Below are 23985 nucleotides of genomic sequence, written 5' to 3'. Positions count from 1 at the left end.
TTTACTGCCTGTGTGCAATTTTTGAGATGTACAGAACGGTAAGTCCAAAGTCTCCTGCACTCATAGTTGTTCCAACTTAAAATTTATTAGTTACTGAGACGAGCGTACATCAGTTTCAGGTGACATTGTTTCTCCAATAGTCGGCTTTATATACCTGTTAATATTTGATATCATGTATCTGTGAGATTATTGGTTCCTACCAAATTAGAAGGGAGATAAAAAGTTCAGTCTTAAATTGTCATTCAAGCATGTGCTCTCAACAACCGAAATATATTCTTACTCTAAATGATAATGATTATACATCAAGTTGTAACTCGAATCTGCGCCCTTGCCGTAATAACAAAATCATATTCTCACTTTAAAAGATTACGATTGTACATCTAGTTGCAACTTGAACCAAGCCCCCTCAACATATCTTTTTTTGGGTACCAAACTAATTTATTACTGTAAGGAGGGTATAATTTAATAGAATGTAATTATAAAAATTATTATTTTAACTTAGTTGTATTTAGTGCAAGTGATATAAAGGTAAAATATGCACTTCGTTAGTAATTAGTTAATGCAGCATGTCAAATCTAATGTACAGATATTGTAAAAGAGATAGACATGTTTTGAAAAAATTAGTACATAAATCTATATAGTGTTGGGAATATGTAAATTAATCATAAAAGTCTAACCTCTAAAGAATAAATCTTAGTCCTAAACAATTTTGAATTTTTATTTTATTTTATCTTAAACATTTAATGTGACACAACATATTTTGTTGGGAATATACAAATAATTATTACTATATGGAGGCAAATTTTTTAAGATGGAATCTAAAAAAAACTATAACTTATATAATATGAAATGTATTTTTATTTATAAGTAGTACAAACTAATATCATAATCTTTTTTTTTAATTAATAGTGTGTACAGAATCACTCTAAAATAAAAGTTTTTTATTGTATATATTTTACACCAAAAGATTCTGATTATTAAAAATGAGTGCTTTCCCATCTGACTACAATATTTCATCTGCATCAGGTATCCACTAGGTAAAAAGCTATTTGTACCGGGTCAAACTCCAAACTAATGCACCATTTTATTAAGTCAAAAACGCACCGTTTGCCTTATGCCGAAAACGCACCATTTGCAAAGTTTTTCTCCTTTCCATTATCGATGGAGATCTCTAGCCAAAATTCTCCCCACAAATCCGCCGTTATCGATCAAAATCTCCAGCCACAATTCTTCTGAAATCACCCACAAATCAGACATCATGTGTACCCTCTGCTGTTGTCACTACCATCGACAGCCATCACGCGATAGCCACAACCACTCACAAAGTGGCGGCCACTTATGCACCTGATGTAATGCTTCAATCTTTGGCTGATTTAGGTTTTGTCTTTTTTATTTATTTATTAGTCTTTTTTTTCGTGTCTATCCTTCTCAACTAGGTTGCTGGTTTTACCTTCTTTGATTATTTGGTTAGAGATTCTTTTTTAATTTTTATGGGAAATGTACAAAAATAACCTAAAAATTTTTGTAATTTTTACAATGAGCCATTCAAACTTTTTTCTATCAACATTAGCCAAACACAATGTTTTCTTCCCAAATTACCCTTGTTTACAAACCAAAAGCAACTTTTCTTCTCCCCCTTGATCAAACGAAACATAGTCTTGTACTCTTGAATTATCATCAGCGACGACAAACGGCAACGGCAACGGCGAATGGTAAAAATGAACTCCGATCAAATACAGCATAATCCATCCAGATCCAACACTAATACGTATCACCGAGCAGTAAGAGATATTTTCTTAACTTGCGAACTTGATTTAGTGCGATTACAAACAGGTGCGACAGGCTGCCTGTCGCACCAAGAGTAGGTGCGACAGGCTGCCTGTCGCACCAAGAATAGGTGCGACAGGCACCTGTCGCACCAAGAATAGGTGCGACAGGCAGCCTGTCGCACCAAGATTTCGTGCGACAGGCTGCCTGTCGCACCATGATTTCGTGCGACAGGCACCTGTCGCACCAAGAGTAGGTGCGACAGGCAGCCTGTCGCACCTATTTATGATAATGCAAGCTGTTGCTTCTTCTAAAAATCAAAATCGAATGAGCACTTCAACAGTGGCGGCTTGCATGGCACCTCTACTTCTTCGTCCCCTTCTAGCTGGTGAATGTGAGATTGAAACTGATTTCAATGTGGACCGCCCTGTCCCCGTTCGTCTTCTTGATCATTTTCTATACGCCATGTTTTGCTTGTTGGTGCTCATGTGTTTCGGAGACAAGCTTGATGAATCCCAAATAAAAAAAATTGAGAACGTTCAGCGCAGACTGCTGTTGGCTGTTGGCAAGTTCAATATACTGAATTTCTGGCCAAGATTAACAAAAATTGTTTTTCTTAAGAAGTGGATACAGTTCTTGCAGGTGCGTAGAGATCAAGAAAACGTATTGGTTACTTTGATAAGAGCAAGAAAGAAGATGAAAGAAGAAGAGAGCCTCGGTGTCAACAAGGAAGAGTATGTGTTATCGTATGTGGATACTCTGTTAGATTTGCAGCTTCATGAAGAGAAAAGAAAGCTTAGCGAAGAGGAAATTGTGAGTTTGTGTTCAGAATTTCTCAGCACGGGCACTGAAAGTACCTCCACGGTGCTACAGTGGATCATGGCCAATCTGGTGAAGCACCCGCATGTTCAAGAGAAGGTTTATACGGAAATCAGAGGAGTTGTTGGTGAAAATGAAGAGGTGAAAAATGAGGAGTTGCAGGAGATGCCGTATCTGAAAGCAGTGATTTTAGAGGGACTGAGGAGGCACCCGCCTAGGCATTTCGTGTTGCCACATGCCGTGACAGAGGATTTCGTGCTTGATGATAAGTACGTGATACCAAAGGACGGGAGTGTGAATTTCATGGTGGCCGACATGGGTTGGGATCCGAAAGTTTGGGAGGATCCGATGGCGTTTAAGCTCGAGAGGTTTTTGAATGATCATGATCAAGATTTTGACATAACGGGGGGTAGGGAAATTAAGATGATGCCATTTGGTGCTGGCAGGAGGATCTGTCCCGGTTTTGGTTTGGCTATGCTTTATTTAGAGTATTTTGTGGCTAATTTGGTTTGGAATTTTGAGTGGAAGGCTGTGGATGGTGATGAGGTTGATTTGACTGAGAAGCAAGAGTTTACTCGGCTTCTGCAAGCAGCAGCTGCAGCAAATCATGCTCAAATCACTCTACAATTATTTGGTAAAAAATCTAAAATAAAACACCACCTAAAATAAAACAACGCCAGAGTCAGATGCATATACAAATGATGATCTTGATAATGCATCAAGTAGATCTTGTAGTGAATTCGGCGGTGAGAGAGAGAGAGAGGAAGGAGAGGACGAAAAGATAATGTTATGGGAGGGGCATTTTCGGCACTAGGGATGATTATTGACTAATGTTGATAGGAAAAAAGTTGAGGGGTTAGTTGTGAAAATAACAAATTTTTTTTGGTTATTTGTGTAAATTTCCCAATTTTTATTGTTTTTGTTTATTGAATTAAAGCGTCATGCCCTTATTCATGTTTTCTTTGCCTCTAACCTATTGAATGGAGTAAAACCAAAAAATGGTCCTGAAAACGACATCGTTGCCTGAAGAAAGCGGCTCATGTATCCTAACAAAAAATTGGTCCTTAAAACAACGTCGTTTTTTCAAGTTCGGAGTTTGACCCGGGGCTGACACCAGCATCCTCTTATTTTTTATTTTTTGCTTTTTGCCCTTTTTCTTTTCCAACGTGGCACGTGAGCAAATCAAGCGAGGCCTAACATGTCTTAAAGTCATAGGTGAACACATTTTATTACCACACACATGCACACACAACAACAAGCCACCAACATGGCGTAACTCCAGACGCTCCCTCCCTTGTGTTTTCCTCTCAACAGTATTTCCTTAATCTCAATTTTCTCTCGAAAAAAAAAGAAAAAAGAAAAAAAGGCCCACCGTCTCTAATGACCGTTATACCATCGCCGTTTGTCTAACCGGTCTCATCCTCCATCCGCCGGAAATAAGATGATATCATGAACGTTCCTCTTGTAATTTTCTTTTGTGAAGTTTCTTTTTGGTATAATATAAGTACAGTATTATTCTTTTGTTGCAGAATATAATTACGCAGCATATTGTCTGGAGAGGCATGGTCGTTGAATGGTTAGTTTCCGTCTTCTTTCTTATCTCTTCGGCTACATATTGACTGACACACTCCATGTTAAAAAGTCCAAAGCTCACTTCACATATGAGCAAAACCCTCTTTAAATCTCTCTTCAAAAGACCTTCTTTTGTATTTTTCTCATTTGGGTTTAGCAACAGTTGTACTATTGATTATAGAAATTGTACAGCTAGAAGTATCTGTCAAAGCAATGACTCAGAATCTGAAAATGAGTGGGAGAGATTGCTCAAACCATTTGATCTCAACGAGCTTAGAAAGTCTCTCCATAAAATTACACCTTTTCAGCTATGTAAATTACTTCGATTGCCACTTGACGTGGACACATCCATGGAGCTTTTCACTTGGGCAGGTTCCCAGGAGGGCTATTGTCATACTTTTGATGTGTACTATGTGTTCATAGATAAACTTGGTGCCAATAAGGAGTTTAAAGTTATAGACAGTGTATTACTGCAAATGAAAGAAGAGGGTATTATTTTCAGGGAGTCCCTTTTCATTTTGATTATGAAATATTACGGAAGAGGGGGAGTGCCAGGGCAAGCTACTCGGTTGTTATTGGATATGAAGAGTGTTTATGGTTGTCAACCTACTTTTAGGTCTTATAATGTTGTCTTGGATGTTTTAGTGGCTGGTAATTGTCATAAGGTTGCGCCAAATTTGTTTTATGATATGTTGAGTAAGGGTATTTCACCGACTGTTTATACTTTTGGGGTTGTGATGAAAGCACTCTGTATGGTTAATGAAGTGGATTCTGCATGCTCCCTACTAAGGGATATGACCAAACATGGGTGTGTGCCGAATTCTGTGGTTTACCAGACTTTGATACATGCATTGTCCAAGAGTAATAGAGTGAGTGAAGCACTAATGCTTTTGGAAGAAATGATTCTGATGGGTTGCACATCTGATGTTCAGACCTTCAATGATGTTATCCATGGCCTGTGCAAGGTCAACCGGATTCATGAGGCAGCAAAATTGGTTGACCGGATGCTTGTCCGAGGATTCACCCCTGATGATATAACATATGGAGTTTTGATGCATGGGTTGTGTAGAACTGGGCGAGTTGATGAAGCAAGGGCATTGTTGAACAAGATACCATCTGCAAATGTTGTGCTGCTCAACACCGTGATTAACGGGTATGTCATAAGTGGACGTTTTGATGAAGCCAAGGCTATTTTTTATGATAGCATGTTAAGCGTTGGCTGTAACCCTGATGTGTTTACTTTTAACATATTGATTCATGGACTGTGTAAGCAGAGGCGTTTAGGTTCAGCTCTTGAATTGGTTAATGCGATGGCAGTGAAGGGTTGTGAGCCTAACATCGTCACCTACACGATATTAGTTGACGGGTTCTGCAAGGAAGGCCAACTAGAAAAAGCTAATATAATCGTAAATGAGATGTTGTCCAAGGGGCTTAGTTTGAATACAGTTGGATATAATTGCCTTATACATGCTCTGTGTAGTGCTGGTAAGATCCTTGAGGCAATGGAAATTTTTGGTGAAATGCCTAGCAAAGGCTGCAAGCGTGACATATATACATTTAATTCTATAATATCTGGCCTGTGCAAGGGTGATCGTATTGAAGAAGCTTTGGGTCTTTATCAGGATATGTTATTGGAGGGTGTAACTGCCAACACAGTAACTTACAACACACTAATTCATGCTTTTCTAAGAAGAGGATCTCTCCATGAAGCACATAAGCTTGTAAACGATATGTTGTTTAGGGGATGTCCTCTTGATGAAATTACTTACAATGGTCTAATAAAAGCACTGTGCAATGCAGGGGCCGTTGATAAAGGTTTGGGGCTGTTTGAAGAAATGATGAGAAAGGGAATTAAACCTAGTAGTATCTCGTGCAATATATTAATTAATGGGCTCTGTAGAACGCGGAAAGCAAATACAGCACTGGAGTTTCTAAGGGATATGATTCATCGAGGTTTGACACCAGATATAGTTACTTATAACAGCTTGATAAATGGTTTGTGCAAGATGGGTTGCATTCGAGAGGCTTTAAATCTTTTTGATAAGCTACAAGCTGAAGGAATCTATCCAGATGCTGTTACATATAACACTTTGATTAGTTGGCACTTCAAGGAGGGTCTTTTTGATGATGCTTTTTTAATTCTTCATAAAGGAGTAGCAAATGGCTTTGTACCTAATGATGCTACCTGGTATATCTTGGTCCGGAACCTTGTGAAAGAAATTAATATGGAGAGTTGGAACTTCTAGACATAAAATCCGCTGGTTCATCAATTGAAAGAGCACATTAGGAAGCTGGCCACGTGGGGAATTCCAATTATGATCGGTTGATGAAATTGTTTCAGGTCTCTAAGTTTTTTTTTTTTTTAGTTCTTTTGGTCCAATCACTTTTTTATTTATCTCACCTTATCTTGAGTTTAATTTCTGCCACTTTTTATTCTATGTTTCACCTGTAGATAGTGAAGTTGTTTGCTGCAAGTTGACTCCACTCCAGTCAGAACTATATAACCACCTTATACATGAAAATGTGAGTTTCATTCTTATTTAGTTACCAAGTTTGATAAAAAAATGTTCATTCATATTTTTTTGCTAAGAAACAAAAGATATCCAAAGAACTATTTGAGATATGTACAAGGATTGGTGGGACTACAAATCCACAAAAGCAAGGATGAGAAGTCCAATTCTAAACAAACACTTGAAAAACTACGTAGACCAAAAATATTCCAAAACCCGAAAACAACATAGCTCACTAAGAATGCATCCCCCTCTTAGGACACACAAGCTTCTCAATTAAGCAAAATAAAAAAAGGAAAGAGATATCTTTGAATTCAGCAGTTATGGATGCCTAGAGGGAAGTCCAGAACTTCACTTTGTCCCATAGATGTGAAGGATCTTCCCCAACTTTGTTATCAAAGATTCTCTAGTTTCTTTTATTTCACAAGAACCAAAAAATAGCCAAGATTGCACAGTCCCATAGAACCCCTGCTTTCTCAAATTAAAGATCTTAAACAACTTAGACCACAAAAAGTAAGAAACAAATAATCAACATTCTCTGATGCATATTTACAAATGACTCACCAATCTGGAAACATTGCCATATTAGGTCTTCTTTTTCAATCATGTTATTTGTGTTGATTTTTCTATGAGCAACAGACCAAACCATCATCTTCACCTTGGTGGAGACTTTAGCTTTCCATATCAGGTGAGAAGGAGAAAATGAGGGAGCATTGGGTTATCTATGAGTCTAATAAAGTAAGATTTAGTGGAAAAACATCCTGATTTATCTAAATTCAAAGCTCTCATGTCCCCTCTTAAATCTTTAAGATAAACCTCATGTAGAATCTGAAGCATCTCAGCACATAGCTCATTTTCTCTATCATTCAAGTTTCTAAAGAACTTAAAATCCCAACTCCACTGCATAACAGAGTACTTAAGCATGCTAGCTGTGGAACACTCACGACCTGGAGAAAGCCTATTTAATCGAGGGAAAAGATCACAAAGAGCAGCTTCCCTAATCCAACAATCCTCCCAAAATCTAACTCTCTGCCCATTACCAACTATCAGCTTAATATTGGATAAAAAATCTGTTTTCCCTTTTGAAATAAACACCCAAGGGCATCTACTACTCCTCCTGACTACATCAGCTACATCCGAACCATTTTCATGCAACCCATTCTTTTTATAACACTATACCAATGAGAATTAACTTCAGGAGGAAGCCTGCATAACCACTTCCCAAGCAAGGCCTTATTTCTGTTAATAATATTTCCTAACCCTAGACCTCCCTTGGATTGTGGTTGAGAAACTACCCTCCAATTGACCAAATGATACTTTTACCCTCCCCTAGGCCTTCCATCTATTAATCCCTCATAGCCTTTTCTATCCTTTTAGCCACTGAAACAGGAATTTGAAATAAAGACATAAAATAAGTAGGAAGGCTGGAAAGAACAGATTGGATAGGAGTTAGTCTCCCTCCTTTGGAAGACAAGCTGACAGATTGGATAGGAATTTGAAATATATCCAATCTCCTCTCAACTTTTCCTAAGACTGGAGCCTATAAATTAGCTTTCCAAAGGGTTCCCCCAAGAGGTAATCCTAAGTACTTTAGAGGCCAATTCCCAATCTCACACGGGACTGAAGAAACCAAGTCAATTTACTTTTGTTCCTGGAAATTTATGCCTACAATTGAACTCTTCCTCAAATTAATATTTAAGCTAGAAAATGCACAAAAGAAATCCACAACTGGGAAGGTTATGAAATTTCCCTATATCGTCAAAATGGAAGAAAATTGTGTCATCAGCAAATTGAAGATGAGAAACCAGGATTTTCTCTTTACCAATTGAGAAACCCTCAACCATTCTAGATTCTTGAGTCTTGTCCATTAATTTGCTGAGTACATCAACCACAATTGTCAATAGGAAGGGAGAGAGAGGGTCCTCTTGTCAAAGACCTCTAGAACATAAATCTTACCTCTAGGTCTACCATTTAGGAAGGTAGAAAAACTGACAGAATTTAAACAGCCATTCATCCAACTTTTCCACTTCTGCCCAAAACCTTTAGCTTCCAACACAAAATCTAAAAGTTCCCAATCGACGTGATCATAAGCTTTCTCAAAGTCAATTTTGTAAACAAGACCAGGTCTTTTGCTTTTTCATACTCCTCCATGGCTTCATTAGCTTCTATAACTGCATCCAAAATCTGTCTATCCCTCACAAAAGCACCTTGAGAGTAAGAGATGGTCTCCCCTAACACCTCCTTGAGTCTGAGAGAGGACCTTAGAAATGATCTTGTAAAGACTTGTCACTTAACTGATGGGTCTGAACTCACTCAATTTTGAAGGCTCTTTCTTCTTTGGAATAAGGCAAATGAAGGCAGAGTTGGTAGAAGAGTTCACAACACCAAACTTGTAGAATTCCTTAAATACCTCTAGCAGGTTCTGCTTACGAACATCACAACAGTCTTGATACACTGTCAACGAGTACGCATCAGGACCAGGAGATTTATATTCATATTGGTCATTAACCCCACAGGTATCTCTAAAGAAACTAAGCAATCCAATATTTTGGCTTATATCACAGCTCATAAGAAGCTCTGTCATCATCCAAAGGTAATTAAACTATGGGAAAATTTTGATTACTTCAATCTTAAGAAGCTCTGCAATTATCCTAAGGTGATTAAACATATGGGTAAATTTTTATTTTTTTAAACTATGAATTGATGCAACATATAGTTTGCACTCTGCAGAGTTCCCTTATTGTGTCCCGGCATGTCTGCTGAACAGCTAAAAGAAACCATCATTTTCAAATGTTTATATATATCAATGTTGTCTGTACTATACTTATGATTGTAGATGCTTCAAAAGTAAGATGATAAGAGTCCCAAGTCACATTATCTCCTTTTTTTATATAAGCTGCTAATGTTCCTTATCTTGTTTACTCAAATAAAATTTTGAGTACTGTATTTGTTATAGATAAGGTACTGATCTGCAGAGTTTTGATAGGCTTGTGAGAGTCTCAGTGATGGCCTCGTGAGATCTGCTTCTGCTCTAGTTCAAACAAATACCCCTGAAAATGTACCAGAGTGGAGCCAGCCCTGGATCTGCTTTGGCAACTGTTGTACAGGGAGTTCCTGCAGCTGCTATAGCTCCGGCTTATACTTGCGCAAGTGCTGTGCATTATGCTCTTCGTGGCCTCAGAATTAGGTAAGTTTTTTTAGTTCATCAATTGCAATCACAAGAACATCCTAACTTAAAAGAAAAAAATTGACTGTTTTAATTATGCTTGTATTGTAGCCTGGATCCTGAGCGTAAAAGAGAATCCATGGAGAGATATTTGGGTCCCACTTGGTCACGAGAATGGAATTAATGATGCAGTCAATGATTACGATATCATCAACCTTCATCTACTCCGCAAAAATCATAACTTACCTTTTGCTATCATTGCACTCGAAGGGTGAATACTACGTGAGGCCAATGCAGGAGCCCCCATGAAAATTTGAACCTTTTCTGCGAATTATAGTCTCTCTTTTGAAAGCTTTTGCAGTTTATTTAAAATACATGTATCTACCAGGAGGAGGAGTAATGTTTTGTTTCTGTCTGGTGTTTTAGAGCACATGACTTGAAATTTTTCGGTTTTGGGATTAGTATAGTTCTTCCCCAACATTTAGTTCTAATGGATGATGATGTGTGAAAACCCTACAATCTCTGGTTTACATAAATTTTTGTTGTATTTTATCAAAATATTATTTTTCTTTTCTTTTGAATTTGACATATAGAATATTTATATAACTAGTTACATTTCCGTAATTGAAAAATAAGGAATTAATATTAATTTGGACGGATATTGTTAACGGTGTTTGGGGTCTACTGAAAACTCATTTAAAACAATGCCGTAAATCCTCCACAAAACCACGCCAGATGTACAGGTATTTGGAGCGACCACTCGATTTACTTAGAAAAGTTGTATATCGTATTCTTTTAAAGCCTCTGTCATGTTTGTAGATAAATCCTGTTCGTTGTAAAAAATTCAATACCTCACATCTCTTTGAAGGTTTCTGACTTGTGAGATGTATGATATATTCAAAGTGTTTAGTGCATGTTGCATTGGTTAATTCGACCCTTGTGACTAGCCAAATTATGGCATGAGTTAATTGTGGGCAATGGTGGTGCTTTTCAGCTAAATTGTAGAATTAAGTAGAAATCATTGTGAATGAATGGGATGGTTGATTGATATTTTCTTAGCGGAAAGTGCAGAATGTCCGGAAGCTTCAAGTACTTGATTGTTGATACAATCTTTATGTCCAATAACCTTTGAATAATGGTGAGGGATGCCCCGTCTCTCTTCAATTTTTTTCCCCCCTTTTTTCTTAAAATGCTTTTCTCTTCGCATCTGATGAATGGTGACATGGCAATTCATGAAAAGAGAAGATCCTGGATGTTTTATTGAGTCAGCACTGATCTTGATAAAAATGTTAAATGAGAAAGTGCATTGTAGTTTGTTTCCAATCAAGACTGTCAATTGATGAGTGTCATTTTAACTCTCTTCTTAACATTTGATGAAGAGGGAGAGGGGTTGGTGCAGCATCTGATATATATATATATATGTGTGTGTAAGAAAAGGGGCAAAATCATAAATAGTTGTTGAAAAATAGAATAAATAAATTACAACGGTCAATTCATCTAGTTCATGAAAGTTCTTCAGCTGCAAAACATTTGTACAGAACAAGACAGGCAAATTCTTCTCTACTTCAGCTCTATCCAGAAGCAGCTTTGTTGTTATGTAATAATAATATTAAAAAAAAAAAAAAAAGAGTAAAAAAAAATGGAAGTAAAACCAAATGTCAATATTGCTTTGCAAGTAGCTTCCCCTGCTTCTTGTTCTTCTTTCGATCTTCGTTTGCTTTAACTCACCATAGTTGCAGGTTTTATATTGCTACAGCATCTCTTCAATTTAACCCTCCTTCAATCAGAAGTTCCTGAAACAAATGAAATCATCCAGTTAAGATCTAACCCACTTGTGAAGAACAATCAACGATGAGGAAAAAAAAATGAAAACACATTTGCCTCTCCAAAGAAAAAAAAAAAGAAAGGCACTCCCATTTTACCTGAATTGTCTTGCCAACAGGTGCTTCCTCATTGACATTAACAAACACCGACTTCTTCTCTTCAATTATATCCTCCATAAGCACCCCATCGTTTGTGTCGCCTCTTTTAGATAGAATGTGAGCCCTTTTAAGCCCCAGTCTCTCCCTCCACCACGCTGCAGTACTCTTTGGCATTCTTGGCAGTGCATGTTCATACTCATCATCATCAGCAAGCAGTTCCTCTCGCAAGGTAGTCGTCTTTCTCGTCGTGTTGCCACAATTATCCTTCAAAGGCACCAACATGCCCTTGAAGAAAATCTCGTCAGCAGGTTTCATGTTGTAGTTTCTTACGGAAAATTCAAAGTCTGCAGAAACTGGTGCCTCTCTGTAGTTGCTTTCTTCATTTTTTGTTTCTACAAAGTCAGTAGAGAAGGAGATTCTTGGGTCCATGCAAGCCATGGACATACAAAACTAGCAAAGATTTAGATGCGTTACAAGTTTATGCTATCTCTTATTTACAGTGTTAGAATCCATGAACAGATGTTTGGATTTATATATAGGAGGAAGTTTGGTGTAATTGTGTTTATGCACATGATGAGTTTGACATCTCACGTTACTTGGATTTGTCACCTTGTGATTGACAGATAGTAATACTTCAATGTTTTTGTAATAAATAAATTGTGTTTGTCATGAGATGCAAATGATTAACATTTTTAATTGTAGTATTTAAGTGAAAGGCTAGACAAACTGATAAGGCCTATTGACCCGAATATTCAGCCTTATGTGGCCAAATCATGTTCTTAAGAGCAATTGATCACCATTGTTTAACCTTGGATTAGAAAAATTTTATAATAATAATGATTTGGATTAGTAGGCAAGACCCCTTAAGGTAGGCGTTGTTGCTTCTCTCTTTAATCTCTTTTTAAGTTTAATTTACACTTAAAATGGAAATTTTTGACATAATTTGAATCAAACTTCTTTGTAAAATTGATAACAGTGTTTTAGTAGTTTTGCTTGTTTATTTATTTTCTGTATAGAATTTATTATTATTATTCTTAAACAATACTGTTAAACAACAATAATAATTAAGATGTTCAGTCTTAACTTGAATTTTAATTATTTTATACATTTATCTATTGAATAATAAGTTTTATAATTAATAAAATTAATATTTTACCACCTACTTAGTAACACATAAATTAAAATTAAAATTGAGACTTAATTGTTGAAATTCCTAACATTACACTTCAAAAATTTGGGTCTTCACTTTTCCATCAAACCAAAAACAATAATATTGAGAACAAAGACCCATGTGGACTTTGAGCTGGTCTAGCTGTTAATCGAATTACTCATCAATAAACAAATTGAATTTCTCTCAAATCTTACCAACACTACCAAAAAAGAAAGATTGGTCTTAGGCCCTTTGATTTGACTATTAATTAGCACCATGTGAGTGTGAAAAAGCAATTCCTGATCCACTTTGGCTTATTGACCTTCACATGTTTGAAATTGCAGTGGCCGAATGGCACTAATCCTCATCCTCATCTGTAAGACCATATAAAATCAATACAATTTTCGATTCACACACCAACTGGGTTTCTGCCACGTGGCTGATTCTCATTTCTTGCCCAAGTTTTGAAAGATAAACCCAGAAGAGGCAAGAGACAGCGTACCTACCTTATTGGAAGTGGAGAAAAACATAATCTGAGGACACTGTCTCCCTTACGGTCTCCCATTTTGTGAGCAGAACTTGTCGTTTTTGTTCTTAATTAATCAAGAAGAATAATTTTTTTTTTCATCCCATTTTGTGCTCAATTACGCTATGCGGCGCGATTTACAATGTCAGATCCGCGCAGAAGAAGAAGTGGGGGGGGGGGGGGTGGTGGGAACCTCTTCAACTGCGCTCTAAATTTTTGCCATTTTTTTCCTAGTAGTTCCTGTCTCACCATACTATATTAAGGGGGGCATAAATGAAGCATGATTATAGAAGATTATTATTATATGGTTACAGAAGAAAATTGTGTTATGAGAATTTATTCTTCAAAAGGCAGGCTAATCTATGACTGTAATTGAAAAATAATTTAGTTGACCGAAAATCATGTCATGGGAGAAAGTTCTTTATAACTGTTCTATAGTATCTAATTACTACCAGTTTGATCATATGTTTCTGTTCTAAGTTTATTGCAATACATACCAAATTACAAATTACAATCGTTCTAGTGGCTGTTAATCTAATTTATTAAGTAATTTTGGCAGTGTTAGAAAGCAATTTTCGTTGTTGAAAATCAAAAGTTATTATTCATAATGCTTAAACTTTGTTAGACAAACACAGCTGAAAAAATGCTTTAAAATGGTTTTGCAGTAAGTACTTTCTGTTTAGAATTACTTCCTACAGACTACAGAGACACTTCATAAGTCGGTAATCATTAATTCGTTGAAAGCCCTTCATTCCCACAAAAAAAAAAAAGGTTGGTGCTACGTTACGTTAAGCGTAACGTACGCCACACACAGCAACAATAGTAGGTTCCATCATGGGAACTGTTGCTGTGTATGGATGTATGTTACGCTTGACGTAACGTAGCGGGATCCAAAAAAAAGACCACAATTGGACTTTATGATCAAGCTTTTATAAGCTAAGCTAACTAGCTTAAGTGATAGAGACCTATTGATATGTCTTTTTTTTTTTTATCAACATTAATTTAATCCTTTATCAAGTCTGTTAGATCTTTGGTTTGGGTCTTGGTCCTGGTCAGAATCTATTCCCACTCCACTCCGAAGCCAACAAAAAACTGCTCGGGTCTCCAACTTAAGGTATCCATGCACATGCGAATTACTTAAAGCACCACATATTCATTTAATTTTATTGAAGTCATGTATGGCGCACTTAGATTGTCGAGAAACTATGAACAAAGAGTTAAAAAAACAAAAATTAAGAATTAATTTTTTGAGCCGCAAAAACTTTACTCAAAGTCATCATCATGTTCTACATTATCAGGAGAAAATCTTTTCAATGGCAATTGATTTCCAAAAGAGAGTTTAGGCTTTATTGCACCTTTTAGAGAAGTTCTCATTGATTTCGGCTGGGAAGAGGCAGATAATGAGAATTTCGCCGAATTTTCGAGTGAAGGAACATCTTTTAGTAGCTTATGATGTTGAGATAATAACTTGGACCTTTGGTCCAGCTTCGGCTTGGGATTAGTAATATGATTATTCGGGTTCTTGTTTCCTTCTGTCGCTTGCATCTTCGGGCTTACTTTTGATTCAATTGGCACAAGCTTCCCGTCTACTTGGTTAGTGAAAACGAATGTGACCTGTAAGATTACTAAAATTTGAGTACTATGCATATTCATTTGATGGCAGATAATGAAAACATATAGATGTAAATGATTATTGGAGTTATGTTTCATATCTTTTACGCTCACCTTCCATCAGAGAACAGTCATGAAGATAATAAGTAGAATCTCATTAGGTAATGCAAAAGTTCCAAAGAATTTTTATAATTAGGCATGATCCATGTAGATTGAAAAAGTACTCCTAGAATGCAAACCATTCACTCTCCGCACACATCATCAGACCAGGAGGTGCTTCACCAAGTTTTTCAGTATTTTATGGAAACTCATTTATATTATCAAGTCTAAAATAGATGAATTTGGATTAGATACAACAATACTGAACCTAAGAGATTTGATTATATAGAACATAGATTTGTGTGCAACTTATCTTTTTGAATTCTATTTCTTTTGAAAAAGGACAATCAAAGTAAATACAAAATTGGAAACTAATGACAAACCTCATCACCAGCTGAGGCTTGAAGTATAGCATCGGGCACTGACATGGAGTAAAAATGGTGCCCCCAGTTATTTAAATCTTCTTCCAAAGGAGTTCCTAACTGAAATAATTTGGAAGAGAAGATAAAAATGATATAAAAACTAAAATACTAATAATTGTAATAATAATTAGTTAGCAAAATAATACAGTGATCAACCTGTTTTTCTGAGCTCTTCAACTTGTGCAAACATCCAGCAAGTCCTGCAAAACCACCTATGTCGGTAACTTCTTGATCAGACTGATCATTTTTGTTTGCTGAGTTGGTTTCATCTCCCTCTCCTATGCTCTCAGCTCCATCATCATAATTCTGGCAACGAGTGCAATGCATATTTTCATGAATTTCAGACCTACATGTACATTTTAAACTAAACTTTTATACATGATGGCGGAGCTGCAATGCTATTTTGTTACACTAAAGATTTGATCCTCAGAACAGCTAAGGTTTTTGTCAAAGTGTATAAAAAAATTCATTAATTCCAGATATCAGCTACTAGTCAGATCAATAACTGTTAAAATACATAAAACCATCACTTTTATGTTAAACCATTTGGAGTGAGGCCTAAAGTCTGGATAATATCAAAAAGTATAAGCTCAAAATGGTGGTTTCTTCTAGTGGCCAGGCAGACTTCCAAGAAACAATAGGGGAACTCTGCAGACTATATGTTGCATCAATTCATAGCATTCACTCTAAAATGTACTAACATCTCTATTAATGTTTTTTTTTTCTTTTAGTGAAGTACGGCCGCTATATAGCCAACAGGCATTAACATGACTTAAAATTTTAATTTTAACTACATCAAACAAGAACGATTAATTCACTTTAGACAATATTTCAATAGGCTAAAATTCACAGATCCAGTTCATATATGTAGATCATTCTATTTAAACCCTCTGTTGATGATGATATGTTGAAGTCGAATGGCATATACTTGATCTGCTTTGCAATACAGAAATAATAAACAAATGGTCGCCAACTGTACAGGCAAAAATATAACAAATTGTTTCTCACAGTTAAAAATATGAAACTTTTTGCCTTCCCATTCTAAAATCCTAGCCTAGAGTTACCATGAATCCTACTTTGCATGCTAAAAATAAGATGCAAATTCATGGTATGCAAAAATTCATCCATAGTTCCTGTAACTTTAAAACTTTTCCAACCACCCCAATTATTTTGCTTTCAAGTTGCAGCACCAACAAATGTCATTTTTGTAATTCAAATAACAATAATTTCAACTTCAGGGACGTAACATACCTCACATCATCATGAAATGTAAACAGGTCACGTAAATCTTCGGTTGAAAGAAAGTTTCCCTGCAATTTAAACTTATTATCTATCTCATTCATTAAAGCTCAAATTCCAAGCAGAGATCATGACAGAAACAGCTAATCAAGAACCTGAGTTGCAGAGCTATCTGTTTGCTCCTGCTGAATAACTTTTTGAAGCCCTTCTTTAGACATTTGACGCTGGTATACCTAAGAAAACATATGCAAAATTTTTATACTTTAAATAAAACTGTGAATAGTTGCTCATTGGAAGCTCAAACTATCTTGCAAGTTCAAAAAAAAAAAAAAAAAAAACAGTTATTGTTGCCGCATAAAAACCTTTTCTTCAATGGTTCCAGTACTCAGAAAACGGTAGATGAATACCCTCTTCTTTTGTCCATCCCTCCAAACTCTTGCAGCAGCCTGTTATGAGTAAAACAAGGTATCCAAATAATCAGAATATTATGATAGACGAGACATACATTCTACTTCCAATTGGCATACAATTAGTGCGCTAGTTAGCATGAGTTAATTACTTGTTTATCATTGGCTGGATTCCAATCAGGATCAAACAACACAAGTCGATTACCACCAATTAAATTGAGGCCACAGCCACCAGCCTTGCTGCTTAAGAGAAAAACAAACTCATTCTGCAAATGATTGAAATAAACCTTAAGTACTGGCAATAAGGCTACATGCCCAACAACATGAAGAACATAAAAGACCCCAATTTTATATTCAAAATAAGAAAAATTTCCACCTTTGAAGGGTCATTAAAGTGATTCACTAACTTCTGTCTTTTGCTGATTGATGTAGTTCCATCCAGCCTCAAGTATGGATACCTTCTTTCACGACACAATTGAGCAAATAGATCCAGTGTCTGATACATGATAGCAAGGTTTACTTATTAAATAAATGAATAGCATCAGATATCTTCCACAAGGAAGAGTTTCTTAATAAATGCTTCATATGGTGGCTTCAGCTAGTTCTTGTATAGCTGCAACCAAGTTTGACAAGCAGAAATAAATTTCATTCAAAAAACAGAAAATTACCCATTTACAATGTCAATTGTTATTTACATTACTTCATCGAAATTTCCTTATCAAATAAATCCAGAAATGAATCAATAGCTTACTGATGATAAAAAATGCTGGGTGGCAAAGAACTATGCCGTGTTTTCGGAACTAGATACTGACTATAGATTAGGAAACCAATAGCACACTGACAGTCACATTATGAATAACAAGCATGATCTCCATCCATATTGCATGGTGCTGAACCACTTTATTTAACCAGAATTACTATCTAACAGTACCTGAGTATAATTTGAGACCAGAACAATTCGGTCATCAGTTCTCTGACGTAGATGGCCCAGTAACCGGGCTAAGACATGCATTTTTCCAGACAGTTCAACCCAAGCCCCATCACCTCCAGTCCATGATCCAGATCTAACAATTATAAGGGAAGCAAATGACATCTTAATTGATCATATATGCTAAGCATAATATTTGTAAATAATACAAACAAATGCTCACCTTCCAGAGAACATCTCTGGAGGGAAAAAACGTATACAGTCCTCAAATCCAGTGGTTCCTGGATTTCCACTTTTTATAGTATCGTAGATAAGCTGCACATACAAAAAGTCTTAACCGAGGATCAGACTGTAAGACAATGGATTTATTCTTATAACAGAACAGATGTTAATTAAAAGGATGGGAAAGGTAGCAAAACTAGACAAGAGCAAGTTAATGCATCAAAGCAGAAGTTCAGCATCTTCACAATACGTTCATTTTCATACCGAATTGATTCATATCACTGAAAAAGGAATTGTACTAATGTCAATATGTACACATTCAATTTATTAATTAGGCCAAGCACCCTTGATATCCCATAGTAGTCCCAATCAGTATTGTCTAGGCCAGAGACATTGACAGAATATTTATCGATGGTTCTTTAGAGATTATAACATTTCTAGAACCAAAGGATCATCAAAACCCAAATGAAGTCCAATTCTAGGAAGTTTTGACCAAGCTTCAGTGTAGTTTCAAGCGAAAAAATTGTTCCAAGGAAAAATCTCATTGATGCAATTTTAACATAAAATCCTTTTAGGACATAAAGCCTAAAAATTGTATCCAATTCAAAAAAAGCAACTACTAATTCAAAAGGTTCTCAACAAAACAATAAATCATGAAAAGATTAGAGTAATCACAATTTTCCCATATGTTTAATTACCTTGGGATGATTACAGAGCTTCTTAAGAGCTGTGATATAAGCCAAAATCTTGGATTGCTTTGTTTCTTCCGAAATAGCCCGTTTAACCTGCGTTCAAGACAACAACACAAAACCTGTATGGTTAATTGCCAATATTAGGGAACATTTCTCATCAAACTTGGTAGCTAAATAAGAATGAAACTCACATTTTTGGAATGTATAAAGTGGTTATATAGCTCTGACTGGAGAGGAGTCAACTTGCAGCATACGACTTCAATTATCTACAGATGAAACAAAGAATTAGAAGTGACAGAACCTAAACTCAAGATAGGTTGGGATAAATCAAAAAGTGATTGATAAAAAGGAATTTAAAAATCAAATTAAAGATCTGCTTTATTTTGATCCATACCAATAATTTCAGATGTGATAGAACAAGGTTAGATAAATGGTAAAGCCATTTTCCCAAACCTCTTTACAAGTACACAATCTTGGAGCCCCCTTAGGGTATGAATAGATCATTATGGAGAAAACAAGCAACAAAGAATGGTCTTAAGTCTTAACTCTTGTTCTGGTAATGTTAAGATACTTAATAGGAATGTTGTGGTTGTAAGCCTATACAACCAGTAAACAAACTAGTAAGAGTATGCTTCATTATATTAAGAATTCTACATTGAAGAAAGCAACTTCTGCAAAGATTAGCAGGAATAAATTTGAGCATGATGAGAGAGGCTAAGAAACTAATGACTAGAAATTGAATAGTGACTCTGACATTGATGAGCGCTGAACAAAAACAATCTTTAGATGATCTGTTTGAGCAACAAGCAAAGTATCCAAGTCACTTAGACTTCCAAAAGAAAACTGAGCTAAGGACAATAAATTCCAGCCACAAGAACTGGTAGGAGCATCAAGAAGTTATCTTTACGTAAAAGCACTACACAGTTCGGAACAATAAGCAATGTAAGATCTTACAAATAGAAATGAAATGTTGCACTAAACAATAAGCAACTACAACAACAGAGAGCTTTTGGACCAAGATAAATGTACCTTTGGTGGCAAGTGATTTGACAGCAAAGCATTAGTCCTTCTCAATATAAACTGCAAATAGATAATTACGAGTCAAATGTGAAAAAAAAAATTAAAGCAATAAAAGTAACCAATCAGTTCCTCCAGATATGACGCATTTTTCTGTTATGAAAGAACTATCACAGAATCAGAATCTACCAGTTAAAAATGCAGTGTAGCCACTATAAGTCTTGAGAAAGCTAAACTATTATATAATTAAGCAAAAAATAAATAAATAAAATTACCTGATTCACTTTTGCACTTAGTTCTGAAGAGCGCTCAATACCTAGCTTCTTCTCTTCTTCAGTAGCAGTAGGTTCTCTTCCACAAATAATTGATGTCTTTGTAAATGTAATCACAGTTCATTTACAGAGTGAAGATATGTCAACAGAGTGAAACAAAATAGAATAAAAAAGAATAAATAATTTAACTACTGATAGAACATAACACCAAATATGAAACATGTGGTGAAGACATTCCTAAACTGCATATTTTGAAAAATTAAAAGGAAAATCATATTGCTCGATTATTATATGATACTATCAGCAAAGCTTTGTTTTGTGGAGTAGGAGGTTACTCCTTGAATGATATGATAAAGCATGGAGATGGATTTTACAATATTTTGCAGCATGGAAAAACACCTATCATTCTTTATTTACCACTCTATATCAGCAATCTGTAATATAAAGCATCCCTGCCACATAGGACGGAGTTCAGTTTGATAGAACAATAAGAATGGAAATGGTCATAATAAGTGCTCATTCCCTGTGAACCAAGACTCTTCTCCATCCTACCCCATGGCGAAAATTAAAAAATGAAAAAGAAATGAATGCAGTTTAACTAATGAATTTCTAGTTTATCATCAATAAATAGTTTTTTAAATATAAGGCAGCAGCTCACCTCATAATAACGGCGAAAATATGCAGCATCACCTAATATCCCAGGATTAGTAAAGTTAACCATGGCAAAGAACTCTTCAAGATCATTCTGCAAAGGCCCAAATCAAGGAGTAAATCCAGAATGCATAAAAGGACTTGCTATCATAAGCATAAAGAATCATTTTAAAATGCCTACTATGTATTACCTGCATAGGAGTTCCAGACAACAAAATTCTACGCTTGCATGAGAGAGCAGCCAATGCCTACACAAAAGTGTATATAAATAATATCAGGTGAAAAAAAAATGAAGAATATATATATAAACAAAAGTAAGGATAAGTGTATTTTTCATGTCATACCCGATTTGTTAGTGTCTGATCATTTTTCAGCCTGTGAGCCTCATCACATATAAGAAGGTCGCAGGACTCACTGCAGCTAAATTTTGATGAATGCATCCGAAATGTTTCATATGAAACAATCAATACCTGCCGTGGTAACTAAATTAGTGCATATATCAAGAAAATAATCAGACATAGCAGCAAAAGTTTACCTGTAGAGAGCTGCAGGGATCTGTGAAACTATCAATTCCAGAGACAACATCATCTCTTGTGCTTTCACAGAGAGCTATAAGTTGAACTCTTCCTCCAACCCACTTTTTGATTTCAGCCTCCCAATTACTTACAAGACTGGTTGGTGTGACAATAATGGCCTTTTTAACCATTGGCTTTCCATCGAAACCTTGACATAAAAGAGTATACAGTAATGCGATTGACTGCAAAGTTTTTCCCAACCTGCAAATGCAAGTACAATAACCACCTTGAAGACAAGACTTAAACAGTGAAATAAATCAATAGTAATAAAAAAAAAAAGGAACCTATGAACTTGATCTGACAGGATTTACACAGAAAAGATGATCCATTTACCCCATATCATCAGCAAGAATGCATCCATGTATACCAGCAGCATTCAATAGCCCTGAAACACATTCAAACATGAACTGAACACCTTCTCTGCATTACAATGTGAAAAAAGAAATCATATCAATTACTGAAAAGCACAGCTAAATGACAAAGACGAAATAAATAATTGCTGTTTTACATTTATCTTTTATCTAATAATATATACTCGAACCTCAAATCTCTACCTTTATGGATATTTTTCTCTGCCAATATTCATCAATGGCTCCGGCAATGGATTTAGATTGAAGAATGGTCGTACCGGTAAATTAGGTTTAGATTGGTGAATGCATTCTTAATACATAAATTCCATTTATGTTGATATCATTGAAAAATCATATAGTAATCAACATATCAAAAACTGACAAACCATTGAAACCAAATATGAATTTATATCATCAGCAATACCTCTGATGGGGTCGAAGGAAACGAACAAGCAACGGATCAACAGTTATTGGCACTAAGTTACCACCATCATTTTGAGGTTCCTCAGGTTGCCAGAGCACCAGAGGATCAACTCCTGGTGGCAAAGTGAAATTTTCCTCTATGACATTGTTCTCAACAGTCCTTGGTAAATCTAATCGGTTGGTTATTGTAACCAACACTGGCCGAGAAGAGCCCCAGGGAACAAACCGTTTGCGGGCACAAAGACGACGAGCAAGCTGGTCATTCCCATTGTCATAGCCATTAGAGCAGGGAGGTTTGAAAGGCTTCCTACAAACAGCCGCCCCTTCTGTCACTGAAAGAACTCTTGGAAGCAGTGATTGTCTTTTTACAACAAGGTTGCCTCTGATAAATCAGAAAAGGAAATATCAAAGTTATAAGTGAACTTCCATTCAACCATGGGCATTGTAAATGTTTTTCTCAAACTAGTACAAGCCCAGTATCATCAACTTTAAACTCGTTATTACAAACAAAGGAATTATTACAAAAATGAGAAAGTCATATTTGAGGCCTAAGAAATTAGAATCATTCACCCCTGCTTACTCCAGATCCAATAAATTATTTAGAAAACCTCCAAAAGTAAGAAACCTTAGACAAAACTGCTTACATTTTTAATCCATGTTAATTTTAGCCAAACACTCAAAAATCTTAAATCAAGGACTGAATTTTTTTCTCGGAAAGGCAGCTGAAATTCAAATTATCAATTTTCTCAACTCGTAGAAACCCTAAATCAGAATTAATTCATACGATTAACGTGAACAAACAGACAAACGTTAATACTTCAAACAAAAAATAAGGTGATATTCTGAACATTTATTTAACAGAGGAAATTAATTTTTTGTTTGTAAAACCTTACCTCACGAGAGCGTCGACGTTCTTCGACTTTCGATCTTCATCGGACGGCGCAGAATCTGCCGCGGATGCTTCATCGTCACCGTCATCGTTATCATCGTTATAATCGGCGCCATCGCGATCAATGGTGCACCCGTCGCTTGAATCAGATGGATCGGAATCTGAGAGAATTTCTTCGTCGTCTTCCATTAGCAACACTGAGAATTTTTGCGCTTTTTTTTCAAATCACCTTTGTGGCGCTAAACCACAAATGATACAAGTGAGTGTTCCGATATTGCATTAAATTAGGACATGGGATAATAACATAAGGGCCCCCCTATAGTCTTAGTTTTCCGAAGTATATTATATTATTATGAAAAATATTAAATTGCACCAAAACAAATTACTTATAATTGCATTTCATCATCTAATGAAGAATGTTCTCACCTCACCTCACTTTATTTTTTTTTTAATTTTAAACATAAAAATACTATTTAATTTTTTTCTTGCGAGATTTTGATAACTCCTCTTTCTCTCTCTCAAAAATAAATTTGCAACTCAAATTCTCTCTCTCTTTTTTTTTTTACTCTCTCTAGTGAATTACTTTTCTTCTTTTCTTTTTCTTTACTTCAGCACTCTCATCAACTTGTACGATTATTAATGGCGTAGGTCACTGTGATATGATTTGTGTCGTTGCTGCTGATAGTTGAGGTTCTTCATGTACTGTATTTATTTGAATCTTAATAAAAAATTGTCATTTTTTATTTTTAAAAAATA

The 23985-nt window shown here is 35.8% G+C and overlaps 4 protein-coding genes across 7 annotated transcripts; 2 read left to right on the top strand and 2 right to left on the bottom strand.

The window, feature by feature from the left end:
* The first annotated feature begins 1138 nt into the window (after positions 1 to 1138).
* On the top strand, positions 1139 to 10402 carry LOC102613304 (pentatricopeptide repeat-containing protein At5g64320, mitochondrial). Of its 3 annotated transcripts, XM_025102059.2 has the most exons (5): positions 1139 to 1349; positions 4116 to 6499; positions 6611 to 6681; positions 9655 to 9855; positions 9946 to 10402. In XM_025102059.2, the coding sequence occupies exon 2, from the start codon at positions 4218 to 4220 to the stop codon at positions 6402 to 6404; it is 2187 nt and encodes a 728-aa protein (XP_024957827.2). In that variant the 5' UTR covers positions 1139 to 1349; positions 4116 to 4217; the 3' UTR covers positions 6405 to 6499; positions 6611 to 6681; positions 9655 to 9855; positions 9946 to 10402. The 3 variants fall into 3 exon arrangements, with proteins under 3 accessions (XP_024957827.2, XP_024957828.2, XP_052288174.1); XM_025102060.2 differs by lacking the exon at positions 1139 to 1349 and having other exon boundaries at positions 3836 to 6499; positions 9625 to 9855; XM_052432214.1 differs by lacking the exons at positions 1139 to 1349; positions 9655 to 9855; positions 9946 to 10402 and adding an exon at positions 8994 to 9609 and having other exon boundaries at positions 3836 to 6499.
* LOC127899115 (cytochrome P450 89A2-like) lies at positions 2059 to 3372 on the top strand. Its single transcript, XM_052432087.1, has one exon. It carries the CDS (start codon positions 2059 to 2061, stop codon positions 3253 to 3255), a length of 1197 nt encoding a protein of 398 aa, XP_052288047.1. The 3' UTR covers positions 3256 to 3372.
* Positions 10403 to 11279: 877 nt separating the features above from the next.
* On the bottom strand, positions 11280 to 12314 carry LOC102613790 (uncharacterized). The gene is made up of 2 exons (XM_006487034.4): positions 11757 to 12314; positions 11280 to 11627 (listed from the first exon to the last, which is right to left on the bottom strand). Exons 1-2 carry the CDS (start codon positions 12198 to 12200, stop codon positions 11598 to 11600), a joined length of 474 nt encoding a protein of 157 aa, XP_006487097.2. The 5' UTR covers positions 12201 to 12314; the 3' UTR covers positions 11280 to 11597.
* Positions 12315 to 14664: 2350 nt separating this feature from the next.
* LOC102614093 (protein CHROMATIN REMODELING 25) lies at positions 14665 to 23467 on the bottom strand. Of its 2 annotated transcripts, none has more exons than XM_015532879.3 (21): positions 23234 to 23467; positions 22342 to 22722; positions 21901 to 21987; positions 21528 to 21768; positions 21337 to 21474; positions 21184 to 21240; positions 21000 to 21086; positions 20345 to 20440; positions 20082 to 20132; positions 19244 to 19318; positions 19059 to 19145; positions 18362 to 18453; positions 18142 to 18274; positions 17587 to 17706; positions 17363 to 17476; positions 17166 to 17249; positions 16959 to 17036; positions 16816 to 16874; positions 15721 to 15910; positions 15526 to 15624; positions 14665 to 15046 (listed from the first exon to the last, which is right to left on the bottom strand). In XM_015532879.3, exons 1-21 carry the CDS (start codon positions 23416 to 23418, stop codon positions 14696 to 14698), a joined length of 2805 nt encoding a protein of 934 aa, XP_015388365.2. In that variant the 5' UTR covers positions 23419 to 23467; the 3' UTR covers positions 14665 to 14695. The 2 variants fall into 2 exon arrangements, with proteins under 2 accessions (XP_015388365.2, XP_006487098.2); XM_006487035.4 differs by having other exon boundaries at positions 21337 to 21462.
* Between the last annotated feature and the right edge of the window lie 518 nt (positions 23468 to 23985).

This window comes from Citrus sinensis, chromosome 8 (genome assembly GCF_022201045.2).
Source record: "Citrus sinensis cultivar Valencia sweet orange chromosome 8, DVS_A1.0, whole genome shotgun sequence".
NCBI classification, from domain to species: domain Eukaryota; kingdom Viridiplantae; phylum Streptophyta; class Magnoliopsida; order Sapindales; family Rutaceae; genus Citrus; species Citrus sinensis.
The sequence above is the reverse complement of the archived record's forward strand: the minus strand, read 5'-3'. Positions and strand labels throughout refer to the sequence as shown.